At 34.3% G+C, this 14,508-nt stretch overlaps 2 protein-coding genes across 7 annotated transcripts in view; both read left to right on the top strand.

Moving 5' to 3' along the window:
* The window catches only part of LOC117794108 (guanine nucleotide-releasing factor 2), a 33,251-nt gene that overhangs the window by 1,190 nt on the left and 17,553 nt on the right, over positions 1 to 14,508 (top strand). For 3 of the 6 annotated variants that reach the window (XM_034634602.1, XM_034634617.1, XM_034634595.1), the window contains exon 1: positions 3,093 to 3,838. The exons of 1 other annotated variant lie outside the window; for it this stretch is intronic. In XM_034634602.1, coding sequence (XP_034490493.1) covers positions 3,694 to 3,838 — 145 coding nt within the window. In that variant the 5' untranslated portion in view covers positions 3,093 to 3,693. Of the gene's footprint in view, positions 1 to 3,092; positions 3,839 to 14,508 lie in introns of those variants that run through there. 2 more of the 6 variants (XM_034634633.1, XM_034634624.1) reach the window with 1 other exon arrangement.
* On the top strand, positions 12,574 to 13,985 carry LOC117794144 (guanine nucleotide-releasing factor 2-like). The gene is made up of 2 exons (XM_034634644.1): positions 12,574 to 13,706; positions 13,827 to 13,985. The coding sequence occupies exons 1-2, from the start codon at positions 13,340 to 13,342 to the stop codon at positions 13,922 to 13,924; spliced, it is 465 nt and encodes a 154-aa protein (XP_034490535.1). The 5' UTR covers positions 12,574 to 13,339; the 3' UTR covers positions 13,925 to 13,985.

The raw sequence follows: 14,508 nt of genomic DNA, 5'->3' as shown, positions 1-14,508 counted from the left end.
AGTAACTAAAAAAGATCAAGAAATATATTATTCTTTAAAACTAGGTTTTTTATTATTCCAATAACGAAATATTTTGTGTAAGACTTTAAGACTTAAAAAATATTCATTATTTGTAGGCAAAAAATAAATCTTATAAAATAAAGAGCATTCCTTGAGTGTTATATTTTGCTCAAAAATAAAACTCTTAAAATAATGAATAGTTGAGATAATGAAAAAACGATTTTATGGCTCAAAAATTACATTCCAATTGTAATTTTTATCTTTAATGGCAAAATTTATCTATGTACAAATTTATTCTATCTCAGTGAACCAAGACAAACCGATATGTGTATAATCTATTTTCAGGTTAATAAAATATATGCAAAAGTTAATATTATAACTTTAAAAATCATTATAAATAAAGAAAATAAAACTCAAGGAATCATCTTTATTGTTATGAGATCCTTTTTATTTGCTCAACGATTACTTTTAATCATTAACTGAAAGTAAATCAATAAAAATTAAAAATTAATCCTTCTATTATAATATTTATAATAACACTTATAATGATTACAGTCCCAAATTTTCCTTACATTTCTCCTTTGCTTTTGCCTTTAAGCATCTCAACGATTTTGATAACAAACAATGTTCGATATTTGGCATTTTTTGCATAGATTTGCAAAACCATTGTACGCCTTTAGTTAAATCAGCAATCCCGTTGGCGTCTCGAAGTTGCCTGTTTTATGTGCGTTGCACATTTCAAGGGCAACTGGCCGGCAGCTTGCAACTTGTTGGGGGAGTGGGCATAGACGTGAAAGTTGTGAGGGAGGGGGAGGGGAAGAGGTGTGGGCAGCAGCAAGCATAACGGTTATTTATGTGCCTGGGAACTAGGCAGCTTACGCTTTTGACAACTGCACGCAAATATAGCTCGATAATCCCCAGGTACACACATACATACATACATACATACATACATACATAAGTACTTTATCGGTTAAAGGTCAGCCAAATACATACTTGCCACTTATCAGTGCAGCCGGAAATCCAGGATAAAATCAATTTAATGCGGTATCAGAAGTACGGTAATCCCGGATTTACATAAGCCAAGTACTTTCAAGTACTTATTAGGCCATGCCCCAATAGGGGCTACAGGTCATATAATAAGTATTTTGATACTTAATTTAACAACGATTTTTCTTAGCAATATTTTGATTTTATGACCTGTGTAAGAGTTCTATTTAGTTAGTTTAATTACTATGACTTTTATAATGTTGAATTCTTGCCATTTAACCGCATATTGTCTTCATTGAACAATAATATCCTGAATACATACCTAAAAAAAAAAAACTGGAAACTTTAATTCTAGAAAGATTTTTTTTTCGGTGTAATGCAAGTAATCATCTATTTTACTCCCTCCTCCCCAAGGTCATTAGTGTTGTGTTTTATTTGTATTTATTTCGCTTCTCTTTTTGTTTTGCTTAGTCAGCATAGTTAAATACTTCTCAACTCCAGCTATTAATCACTATAAATAAATCACGTTGATTTCGAATATATGCAAAAGTTAACTTTGTTCCCCCTTCTCTCTCACTCTCGTACTCTTTCACTCTCTTTCTCGTTCCCTCTCGCTCTCCACCTCCGTAACCGGGGAGCTGCAGCTGATTTGCTGGCTGGGTAAACTTGAGCAGTAACTAAGCTTTTATTTCGGCGTCGTACAGCTTTTAGCGAGCTTTTGGCAAAGCCTTTTTGTTGTTGTTGTTTTTCTTCTTTCTTTTTTTTTTATATTTTTGTTGCCAGTGCAAAGTCTCAGTTGTCGGCGGTAGAAGTGAGTAGTTTATTTTAGATTTGATAAGCGCACGGCGTTTGTCGTGATAATGGGAAGCTCTCACTGACAACAACAACAAGCAGAAGCAGAAGCTCAGGCAGCGAGCGACACTGCAGCTATGACAACAAAAAGCGTCGCAGCACAACACACACACACACGCACACACACACATACGAAGAGGGAACCAGTAGTAAGAGCGCTCTAGGTGAGCTGTCGCGACTTAAAAAATACCCTGCTACCTAAAATGAGCATACAGATAAAAGTTTAAAATATCTATTAAACAGCAAGTAAATAACTTAATAAAAAGAATTTTTTTGTTGCCATATTTAGTTAATGTATTAAATAAAACAATTAAAGCAAAACAAAAAACAAATAAAAAATCTAAAATTTATTAAGTTGCTTATCTCTGTCCTTTACTCTATTTAAGTTTCTTCATAGGGGTGCCACAGAAATAAAACTAACCGAAAATCTTGCCAAATTGTATGGGTCTTGGTTGGTTTTTGGTGGTTTTGGATTTCTGTGAAAACCCTGATAATCCATTTCTTATTCAATATTATAGAAATTTGCTAAAATATTTGATAACTCTTTCAATTTATTGCATAAAATTAAATGCATTAAATTGAATAACATAACATTAACAAAATTCAAATTAAATTTGTTGATTTAAAGAGTACCAATAAATAAAAATGTTGAAATTTAAAGTAAATTTATTGCAGCCGATTTTTGTGTTCGAAAATTTATATTTCTTTTGGTAGTCTTCAAAACCAATTGTCAATAAGAAACTCTAGAGATTTGTGGAACACAATTTATTGCATAGTTGACAACAAAATGCGAAAATTTCTTTAAATTTATGGTGATCTGCAATTGAGTATTTGTGCATTTAAGCGAACTATGCTGAATAACACTTTTATAATATGTGATTAAATTAATCTAAGAGCGTAAACATTGATCGACATGTTTAACACCTTAATTAAACTAAGTAAAGCTAGCTGTATAACATTTTATTTCTGTATTTGCTCGATTTAAACTGAGATCATGAGCAGAGTTATGAATTTATTAAGTTAAGTTTACTTTACACCCCACTCTATCTACTTTCTATTGCTGCTTATAAACATAAGCTATTTGCATTAATTGATAATAGACCCGGAGTGTCAATGTTTGCAGGGTATATACACGTAATAATAAAAAAAGAGACTCGTCGTTGTGTGTTGTGTATTCGGTTAGTTCATTGAAAGTGCAAATGTTGGGCACATTGTTGTTGTTATTGTTGTTATTGCTGTTTTTATTATTATTTGTTGTTGTTGTTGCTGTTGCTGTGCTCAACGGGCCGTGGGCCGCCCATTGGCCGCGCCAAAAGCGATTAGATTGTAAAAGCGCTCGCTGCGCTCACCGCTTGCCGCTCAGCACGCTGAGAGCTCTGAGCTGCGCCTCAGTTAGACAAGACACATTCAGACAGTCAGTCAGTTAGTCAGTCGTACGCGAAATTTTCACATCAACGCAACGCTGGCAAAAGCTCTCGAACGCGCGCGCCCAACTGACCCCGCCCGACCCCCCTAGAAAATCAAATATTAATTTAAACAAAAAATACCCGGGTGATATCATTTAACCAGGGGGTAAACGGATCCTCAATGTCACATCAATTGAAGCTGGCAAGCTAAAAAAAAGAAGTTAATAATACTTTTAAGACGCGAGTTATCCAAATTTCTTGATTTTTTTTAAAATATTTTTTGTTGTGTGTTTCGAAATAAAATCGATTGAAAATCGTTGATGCGTTCGCTCCAATTCCCGTGACACTTTAACCTCCTCCCCCTCCAACACTTGCCGTAAAGTGATTGATTGAGTGCGAGAGAGAGAGAGAGAGAGCGAGTGCGAGTGAGATAGATAGTGCACACATGATGCGCGTTTTGAATACGGAGCTGCGATTGCGCTTTAAGAATCGCAAACCGCGTCCATTCAATCGAGCAGCGAGCGCAGATGATGCAGCGACTGCGACGCCGGCAGCAGATGAGCTGCGGCTCAATGGAACTCTCAGCATGCGTATGTATTGCCAGATAATTTAAGACAGATAGATAACGGGAGAGATAGAGAGAGAGAGAGAGATCGGAAGTGAGAGTGAGAGTAAGAGTGTGGGTGAGCGTGAGAATGTGCTTATACTGTACAATCGATAAGTTGTAATCGGTGCTTTGTCAATTGCAAATGAAAGCTTGACCTTGACAGCTGTTGATCGATAAACGCGGGCGCTTATCAAACAAGAAAGTATTTACGATTTATGATTAAAGCACGTGCGTGCGTAGTAATCTAGATATATCATACTATATTATATCAATGACTGTGGACATGCAAGTTACATGCATTAATTTCAATTGATTAATCATAAATTATCTATATAGTGTGTGTGTGTGTGTGTGTTTGTGTGTGTGGGAGGGTTGGGGGAGTAAGGGCATAGGTGTGCTGAATGACGGCGCTCGTTCAATTGATCAATTTGTTTTGCACTCACAGTTGAATGAGCATTGCAAAGTTGATTATGATGATGATGATGATAGTGTTCAATGGGCTGGAAGTGGAACCGGATGCTCTTTCAATGAATATGTTCAATTGCCAATTGTAATTTTCCCTTTGCGATTGTGTGTTTTGTTTTAATCAATCGGTCTGGCTGCATTCCTCAGTGTATCGTTAACAGATGTGCCAAAAGAAAGTTCATATCTAATCTAATCTAATCGAATCGAATCGAATATAACCGATTAACATATTGATGTTGCCCACAGACAACGTGCCTCAAAATTTGGAGTGTATATGTACATATATATTATGTATATGAATGATGCATGAAAAGGGTTTTGTTTAATTGTTGCTCATTGAACAGTTTTGTCGCTGCTTTCACTGCACTTTCTAATGCGCATGAGATGGCTCTCAAGTGTACTGAGAGCAGTGAGAGCGGGGAAAGAGAGAGAGACGACCAGGAATGGGAAAAGAGGAAGAGGAAAGGTCTGGTCACTTTACACAATACTAAACAAAAGTTATGTATGTGCATATGAAACGATTTTTCTATTATCATGCCAAACAACCTACACAACACAACACAACACAACACAACGCAACATCATATTCACTTTTTGACGAGTTTGACATTCACATCATTCAACAGGTATTCAGTTGGCATTCAACAGGCATTCACCATTTGGCAAAAGATTGATATGTGGTCGTCATTATTGGTGACAAAATGCAAAAGCTCTTGACAGAATTTGTCGACAATAGAAAAGAGACAACGACAACCATTTAAAGCCACAACAATGGGAGTCCCCCTTCTACCCAATAAGCTGTCAATTTATGAAAAGGGCCTAAAACTGTCATTTCCATTGTGGGTTCGGCTAGTTTATCAACTATAACTGTATGGCTGCATAGTTATCTAATAATGCACAGAGTTTCCTGGAAACTCCTGGACAAACAACTGAAATACTATTGAATTCGTGTGAAGAATGATGTAGATATCGGAAATCTCTAAAATTGTAGTTCGTAATAAATACATATTTGGGTAGGAACTCGTAAAATATGAATAGATTAACTTGTACATTAATGTTGGTCTAACACAACAAAGTTCAAAACTTATTGTATTGGGGGTTCGGGTTGTTTCTTGACTTTAAATGTATGCTTGTATAATTATCTAAGTACTCAGCATGTTTCCTGAGAATTCCTTGACAAACAGCTGAAATATTGCAAAAATTGTGTGAAAAATAAAGTATAAATAAATAAAGAAATCAAAAGGGTTCGGGCTGTTGCTCGATTATAACTGTATGTTTGTACAATTATCTGAGAATTCCGCGAGTTTCCTGAGAATCGCTCGATAAACAGCTGAAATATTGTGGAACATGCATGAAAGATCATACAAATGTCGAAACAGCTAGTGAAATCTGAATGGTAGCTTATTTAGCACTAGGTGGTCAGCGAGTGCCTCGCTGGTCACGTATAGCACGACGCTTTCCCTGGTGTCAACTTGATTGTGGGGGCCTCATAACTATCATATACTGCACTCTACACTCATTTATGCTTTATTTTATGCTTTTCACTTATTCGTCTACACACTACACTTGTACACTTGGCATTCAGCACTTTTGCTTTCGTATAGACTTCATTTTCATGTCTTATAACTGCCAAGCGTTGTTTTGTCGTCCACAAACGTCTAAACGACTTACCAACTATGTCATAATTGGAGTTCCCTCTCTGCTTTGCTCTGCATGAGGGGTTTCATGTACTCATACTTACATGCACGTATATACTCGTATTGTACATTGTCCATTGTCCGGATCTGGCTTTCTTCTGGACAGTAAACATGGCGTTAAGTTTTCATTTGGTGCAAAAACTTTCATTCTTCTTTTCTTTCCGCAGGGCCAAGAAAACATATGGCCCCTGAAACGTTAACCCAAAACATTGTTGTTGTTTCATTGCGGTAGTCCCAACATTTTTATTTCAAACGGCGGTAACTAAAGTACTTCCGGAATATTTAGAAATACGCTTAGGATCGTATATAATTTAGTTTTTATTCTAAAGTTGAATCTTGTTTAAGGAATGCTTTTAATTCATATTTAACACATTTAATTTCATAATATGCTGCAAGATTTAATCTTTATTTTAGTTATCTAACAATGCAACTTAACTAATCTTTTATTATCTAGTCAAGATAGCATCTCAGCTCGTTTTGATATGAAAATCTAACTGGAGATAACGCTAAACTCTTTTAAGATTTGATTGATGTTAAAAAAAAGTAGAATAGGAATATATACAGCTAAAACTAACTAAAATTTGTTTAACTTGAGCAAATGAGCAAGTGTTCATACTAAAATTGCTAATTGATTTAATTTAATTTTGTATATACTATATTATATAGATGCCCAAGGAACGATCAGTCGTATGAAAAACTTTGGTGTTTCTTGAGATATCTTTAAAATTTTAATAGAATATGTATTTGGTCTTGCAATATACATCCTGATCAAATTTGATTGAATTTAAGCAACTGATTAGACATTCCGAATAATCAGTCGAAAGAGTATCAGATCTTCGACGTGACAAAGAAAACTTTTCTTTCTTTTCATTTAAATTTTCGAAAATTTAAAATTGTTTTTAAATAACAAGCGCTTTTGAAAGCTTCAGAAATTGGATGCAAGGAGATGATGAAAGTTTTGTTTGAAGTTCGATTTTAAAGTGTATGCAAATGAGCTTGAAACCACTGTGCCACATTGAAGCACGCTGATAAGAGTTTCTGTGAAAAGGAAGCGAAGGGAAGGGGTATGGCGGGGACGTGGGCTTTTTTTTTTTTTAGATTTTAATATGGTTTAGTTTTTGCTTTCATATAAATTGATGACGGTCACAAGTCGTAATATACGGCGTAGCTTAAATCGTCATCATCATCGTAGTTGTTGTTGTTTGTGTGGGTGACGTACAACCCGTCAACACACACACACACACACACACACACACACACACACACACACACACACACACACACACACACACACACACACACACACACACACACACACACACACACACACACACACACACACACACACACACACACACACACACACACACACACACACACACACACACACACACACACACACACACACACACACACACACACACATAAACAATTCCTGTAGGCCTCTCTTTGTTTTTTTTTTTTTGTATGTACTTTGTAGGTTCTCAGTATTTTTCATGCCTCATGTTACGAGAGTTTCATTTTCGTTTTCGTTAGCGACGCATTGTGAGTTCTGAGTTCTTCTCCTTTTATTTTTTGTGTGTGTTTTCCCTATTACTTTTGCTTCTTCTTGTTCTTCTAGTTGGTCCTCTCCTTGTTGTTTTCTCATTTGGCAATTTTTGTTGCTATTTTGTTGCCTATATAGCGCATTATTAATTATGAGGCGTGCTCTGTTCAAAAGTTATCTAACCGTCGACCGGCAAACACAACGCACCAGTCAAATTCAAATTCATTCACATTTACGACTATTTGCAAAATGTATTCACAAAAAAAAAAAAACAACAACAAATTGAGTAAACTGAATAGTAAAAAGTGCAAGTGATTTAAGTGAAAGTGAGTGTAGTGTAAATAAATATAGAATTAGAATTGTTTAAATAGTTAAGAGCTGAATAGGCCAATACAATTTTTGTTGCATGACTAATCGAGTAATCGTGTAATCGAATAAGCGTATAAGCGAATAAACTGTAAGCAGAGCTCTCTTCAATTACACTCATCAAACATTATGAATACGAATTTACAATTCAACTAAATTCCATGATATTCTATAATGAATGCACAAACAATTCTATTGTGTGAGTGTAGTCTTGTTGGGGGTTGAAGGGGGCTGCCACAGAGGACAGAGACAAAGGGAGAGGAGTGGGATGTTGGGAGGAGGTTGCTTACCAATTGATTTCATTGAATGCTTGCATGATGACCGCACCTGCGATGACGTCATGCCACATGTATGCATGGCAAGAGAACAGGGTCAAATCAGCCCTGTACAGCATGTTCCCTATGCATGCCTACAACTTATATATATATATATATGTATGTGTGTATCCGTGTGTGGAGAGCATGAGAACGTGCCATGATCATTGAACTGTGTCGACCAAGTCAAAGTTGTTTCTTCTTATTATTATTATTTCTTTTTTTTTTCTCATTGCTTAGTTTGTATTTTTGCGCGAACAGCGTTTCTTTTTGTTTTTCTGCAGTTTTTTGTTTATGACAAATTTAACGATTTGTTTGTCGTGCTGTTTTTGGCGTTGTCGCGTCGTCAACAACAGCAATACAACACAGATTATGTCATGTTTGTAGTTTATTTAGTTGTCTTTTTCTTTTATTTACTTTTTTTTTTTGTACCTCGTAAGCCAAACTACAGCGGGAGTTTATGGCGGTCTTCTGTCTGCTAAAGACTCTTCCAGAGTAAAACTAATTTATTTTTTAATTTATAGTAAATATGCAAATTGCAATTCTCTTTGATTCAATAGATTTACAAAAGTTGCTAACGCGATAAAAAAATATTCCAACAAATTCGTTCATTTAACAAAAAAAAAATTAAAAATTAAAAAATTAATTAATAGCATTGCAATTTGCATATGAGAAGAATCTTATTTAGTTTTTTATTTCTAGGCAGGAAGAGTTAAAAATAACATTATATTTAAAATATACCTGTAAATCTATAGATCTATAGCTATTTGATCATTTCCAGTCTAATATCACATTTAATCCAGCAATTATTATTATTTTATTTTTATTTACATTTGCATTATTATTTTTTTATATTTTAGTATGATTTTTTAAAAAATGAAATTTATAGCATACTTTGAGGCTTTCCATCTGATATAGCATACGTACTCTGAATTTCTTTTTCAAATCAAATTCACTTAAAGTGAGTAAAGTTACAAAGCATGAGATCTAAGGTTGTCTTTCAAATAAAATCATCAAGAACTTGTGAAAAAGTTAGTTAAAATTTACTAATATTTTTATTATTTTTGGATCTTCGCTATTACAATTGTTTCCTCGACTATATAAAAACGACTCAAAACAAAGAGAAACACTCATTTTATTGTTATGCTATACGTTTCGATTCCAATTACCCACTTTGAATCAGTTTCATAATAATAAATAAATTCCATATTTATAAACATTTAAAAATTACCTAAAACAATAACAAGGCGAGGGCATAAATTACTTTCTTGCTAAAAAAGAGAAAAAAAATGCTTGCCTCTCACATTTCAGCGGAATTCAAGCGAAATTGCAATGCGGAACAGTCGCAATAATTAAATAAATATTTATATTTAGACATGTTTCGCTGCAAAATATTTGTCATAAAGCATATGCCTGCTACAGGGTAACGCCTAGTCAAGCACACCCAATCAGCAGCACTGCTACTGCATATTTTTGTATGTGTGTGTGTGTTGTTTTTTTTGTATATTTTTATTTTATTTCATTACTGTTTTACATAGTTTGGGGCTTTGGTCGAAAGCAACGTTGATTGTTGATTGCTGAACGCGGATCGCGATGTTTGCAGTTAGAAAGCATAACACATAATACTTATACACACACACACACACACACATGCAACACACACTTGTGTACATGCACATGGACGTAACACATTCCAAAAATTCCACAGCTGTCGCCGCATTGAGTTGAGAAATCTCTTTCTCTCTCCCATTGAACGGTTTTCGTTTTGTTTTTATTTTGCATTTCGCGATCGTTGCGTTCTCTAATGGTCTCTCTCTCTCTCTCTCTCTCTCGGTCTCTGCCTGTGTCTCTCTTTGTGGTGCTCATCTAAACTGGTTGAGCAATATTGAAACTGGTCGGTCAGTCGGTCGACTTGAAGTTGTCCACTTCAAAAAAAAAAACTGGAGGCTATTTGGCAAATATTGGTCAACTTAAGAGTTTTGCATAGACTCTAACATCATTACGATGACAATAATGAGCATTATGATCAGACGAGACAATCCCATCTTCATATTTCTTGGTGTTGCTGTTGTTGTTGTTGTTGCCGGGTGTGCCAAATTGTTTTGTCGCCCCAAAAAAACTAGAATCATAATCTCACCTGTTTATTCGACTGGTCCAACCGCTCGTCGAACGTCGATCGTCGATCGTCGCTGATCCAATTTCCAATTGCAAAATGATGCCAACTGGTTCTGGTTGCTAGCTTCTATCGCCTTCCTTTCCCCCCTCTTCACACTTCCCACTCGATTGCCAAAATCAAATTTAACGTTATCTGAACCGGGCTCGAGTTTTTTTTGTTCTTGTTGATTTAGCAGAACATGAATTATAATTGTCAACCAATTGAAATCGAGCATTTTAGGAAGTAGATAAGTTGTTTTTTTTTTTTTTTTGTTATGGACTTATTTGTTTATACACTTTGTGTATGCTGATAATTTTTCAATTTATTATTTATTAATATTTTAAGACAATTTAAATTGCTTGGGTTACAAGTTGATATTATAAACAAGTTATTTTTATTAACTTAAAATGCTCTTGAATTCCTTAATAGTTATATAAATAATTAATAGTTATATTTTAACTAAAACTGTTTCTTAAAGATTTGATGGAAAAGGAATTATATACAATATAAATGTTACTATAAACGTTATCAATGCCATTCAAAATATTATTTTCTATAAATATGTCTTATTATCATTTCTATAATTATCATTCTTATCAGTATCATTGTCATTACTATAATTATTTTCACTGTCTATATTTATAATACGCTTTTTAGCATAAGCATTATCATTCCAATATCAGTGTCATATTCATTAAAATTTTTATTGTTTGTATTTTCTTGATTCTCATTATAGTATAATTTTTATATATATATAATTTATCTCATCGTTATCAACATTATATTAATCATCATTCTCAGCATAATTTTCATTATCATTATGATTTTCTGTAAGATTAAGATCATTCGTTTTTTTTTTTAACTTCCAAAAAAATATGATAATTCCGGGAGCGTAAGTTGTTATTGTTTTTATTGATTGCATCGTCAAAATTTTTGTTATTTTTCGGTTATGCACGATTTTTAAGTAAATACGATGCAACACTTTCAGACGCTTTCCACTCCCCCCTTTACTCTATCTATATTTGATAAATGTACACTTAATTTCATATTTTCAATAATTTCAACGATTGTCAGACATATTTAGAGGTTGTATTACATAGATGGATAGGGTAGGGGAGTCCAACCCATAGGCTGGAAGTGGCGCCGCCTTCCACTTCAGCTTCCCAAAAAAAGCAAAGAAAAAAAAACACAGTTAAAAAATAAATACATTTCAAGGCAAGTCACGATCGTGAGCCACTTGCAAATTGGAGAAAAACCCGCCAACAGAGAGGCCCCAGGGCCAGACAAACACCCAAAAAAAAAAAATAAAACAATAAGAAAGAAATGAAAAAAGTTCAATATTGGAGGAGAGTTTACTATCAAAATGATAACAGAGAGCAGCTGGGAGAAGGAAAGAGCGATAAAGAGAGACAGTGAGAGAGAGAGAGAGAGAGAGAGAGAGAGAGCGTAGCTATCTATCAGTGAATGTTGTTGGTGGACATTGGTGTCGCTTGTTATGCTCTTGCTTAGGGTATTATAAATTTGTCACCAATTGTGTGACGCACTAAAAAAGGCGAGGCTGAATTTACAGACTCTATTTATAAGTAGTATATTTTTGATCAAGATGACGAGCTGCAGAAAGTACATATATCGGATTCAGCCGGTTAACAGTGTTAAATCTTATAGTATATATAGAAACGATCGGTCGAAAATTCTTACTTAGTTTAAAATGCTTTGTTGTTTCTTAAGGTTACTCTTATAAACTCACAGCTTGTATACTTGTATGAAATTTTTTTATTTATACTCATCCAATTTTTTGAAAATCCGATTATTATATTATAAAGCTGCCAATCGCTGAAAAATAATACATTACTTAAAAAAAAAATGTGTTTTCTTGAGATATTTAAACCCAATTCTCAGTTTAAGTAATTAATTATATTTTGTATATGTTGTGGTTTGTTTGTTTGTTGTTTTTCCTGAGTTATCTCGACAAAACTTATAAATAGTATATTTATATTAATGTCTCTTGTAAATAAAAAAAAATATTTCTGTTATTTTTTAAACAAATTTTTTTTTTTAATTCTCAGCGTTCTCTTCATTTAAACTTTTGATAATATTTTTCTAACTATATTATTGAATTAAATAAATGTTATTGTTTTCTTCTTTTTTATTTAATGTCATTTGATTTTAATAAATTTTGCTTTAAAAATCTACAGTGTTCTGTTAATTTTAAATATTGTTATATTTTCTGCTATCATTTGATCAGGGTATCAATTATTCGGCATGTCGCAAATATGTATATTTTCTATCTTGTAATTTTTGTTGTTGGTTGTTGGTTGCTGGCAAGCAAGTCGAGAGTTGCTGGCAGCGAGTGCCATTTGATGCGCTGTTATACGTTGCTCTTAGCGACTCGTTGTTGTTGTTGTTGCAGGGGTAGTTGTTGTTATTGTTGTTGTTTAATGGCTGGTTAGCGGACCTGGCGACTGGCTGCTGCTGCTGCTGTTGCTGTTGCCGCTGCTGCTGCTGGCAACTGGCGATTGCCGTTTTGCCGTTTGCGGATTTTCATAGTTCAGTGCGCTTTCCAGACGACAACGCTGACGACAGCAGCAACAGCAACAGTTGCTGCCAGCGTCTCTTGTCGCGTGTATTTTTATTGTTTTTTTTTCTGTGTGTTGTTGTTGTGTCTAAATATAATAATTTGTGATTTATTTAATAGCAGTGACAATTGTTGCTGCTCTTGAACATGTGCTAAAAGATAATAGATACAAGGAGGGCAAAAAAAAAAGATACAAGATACAAATGTGTTTCGCCAGCTCGCTCACAACTTTAGCTTGAGTTGCGGCTTTAAATTACTGAAAAATACGCGACAGTTATGTGTGCTATTATTATGCGACTTGTTGTTTTTATTATGCAATCGTAAAATAAGAAGAAGAAGTAACAGTAGTAGTAGAAGAAGAAGAAGATGCCGCAATTTGATGAATCTTTCTTAAGCGATTGCGCGCTCGCGGAACGTTGGCGTTTCTATTCGTACAACGTGAAGCAGCAACAACAATTGCAACTGCCAGATGAGCAACAGCTGCCGCTGCCACAGCAACAACAGCAACAGCAACGATCAGTGTGGTCAATGCGAGATAACAATAATAATACCAGCAACAACAACAACAACAATAATAAACATACGCTGCATGACATCAAATTCCACAGGCGTCGCAAATATAAAAAATTGCCACGTTTAGCATTATCAACAGCAACAACAACAACACCACAAACAACACCCATATGCACATCATTGACACCGCCGTGTGTGCTGGTCAAGAATGTGGTGCGCTGTAAGTGAAAGCTACAATTACAATATGTGCAACAAGCTACAACATCCCAATCCCCAATTTAATTCAATACGATTTCATTAAGTTGGGTTGGTTTTTTTTTTTTTTTTTTATTGTATTTAGTGGGTGGCTATGGATCGTTTACCGCTTGCCATTTACCTCGTTTGCCATCGTTCATCATGCAAATCAACAGCAACAACAGCAGCAGCAGCAGCACATGAAAAATACCCTACATTAAATGATCATATAACACAGCAAATGTCATTTGTTAGCAAAAACTATTTTTTAAGCTGTCAAAAGACAAAATTAATGAAAATAGACTCAGTTTACAGAGTATCTACTGAACGATCAACCTAAAAAAAAATTGTATTCGAATTAAAATAAGCTGTAAAACAAGTTGGCTGCGATCGTTAATGATCGGAATCGACATTAAAAGCTTATTGATAATGAAGAGAGTGGCATATGGGAATCTACCAGTCAATCCACCTTGATAACTAGGGTATTTTGTAACTGTCTAAATCTGTTAACACGCTTTTTAAGTTTATTATGCACTAAAAATAAGCTGTGATCAACAATTTTTTTACTATCCAGAGTATATAGTTTATCTATTAGTTAAAATGCACTTAATTTTAAGTGTACTTTTATTGTATCAAGCTGTAAACACTTTTAAAAATAATTTAAATTGATTACTTACTAAGAATATATTATAATAATGCCTATAATATAACTAATAATCTAGTTAGCTGCTATTAAAATTGTGGTTAACAATTTTTATCTATCAGCTATCAATAAATTCGAATTAACT

This window comes from Drosophila innubila, chromosome X (genome assembly GCF_004354385.1).
Source record: "Drosophila innubila isolate TH190305 chromosome X, UK_Dinn_1.0, whole genome shotgun sequence".
Taxonomy (NCBI): Eukaryota; Metazoa; Arthropoda; class Insecta; order Diptera; family Drosophilidae; genus Drosophila; species Drosophila innubila.
Note: the sequence above shows the minus strand (reverse complement) of the source record. Positions and strands in the feature narration are given on the sequence as shown.

Bases quoted from the DNA above. Each gene is read 5' to 3' on its own strand.
- LOC117794144 (XM_034634644.1), top strand. From the start codon at position 13,340: ATGCCGCAATTTGATGAATCTTTCTTAAGCGATTGCGCGCTCGCGGAA. The intron at 13,707-13,826 runs GTAAGTGAAAGC...TATTGTATTTAG, and splicing joins GGTCAAGAATGTGGTGCGCT to TGGGTGGCTATGGATCGTTT.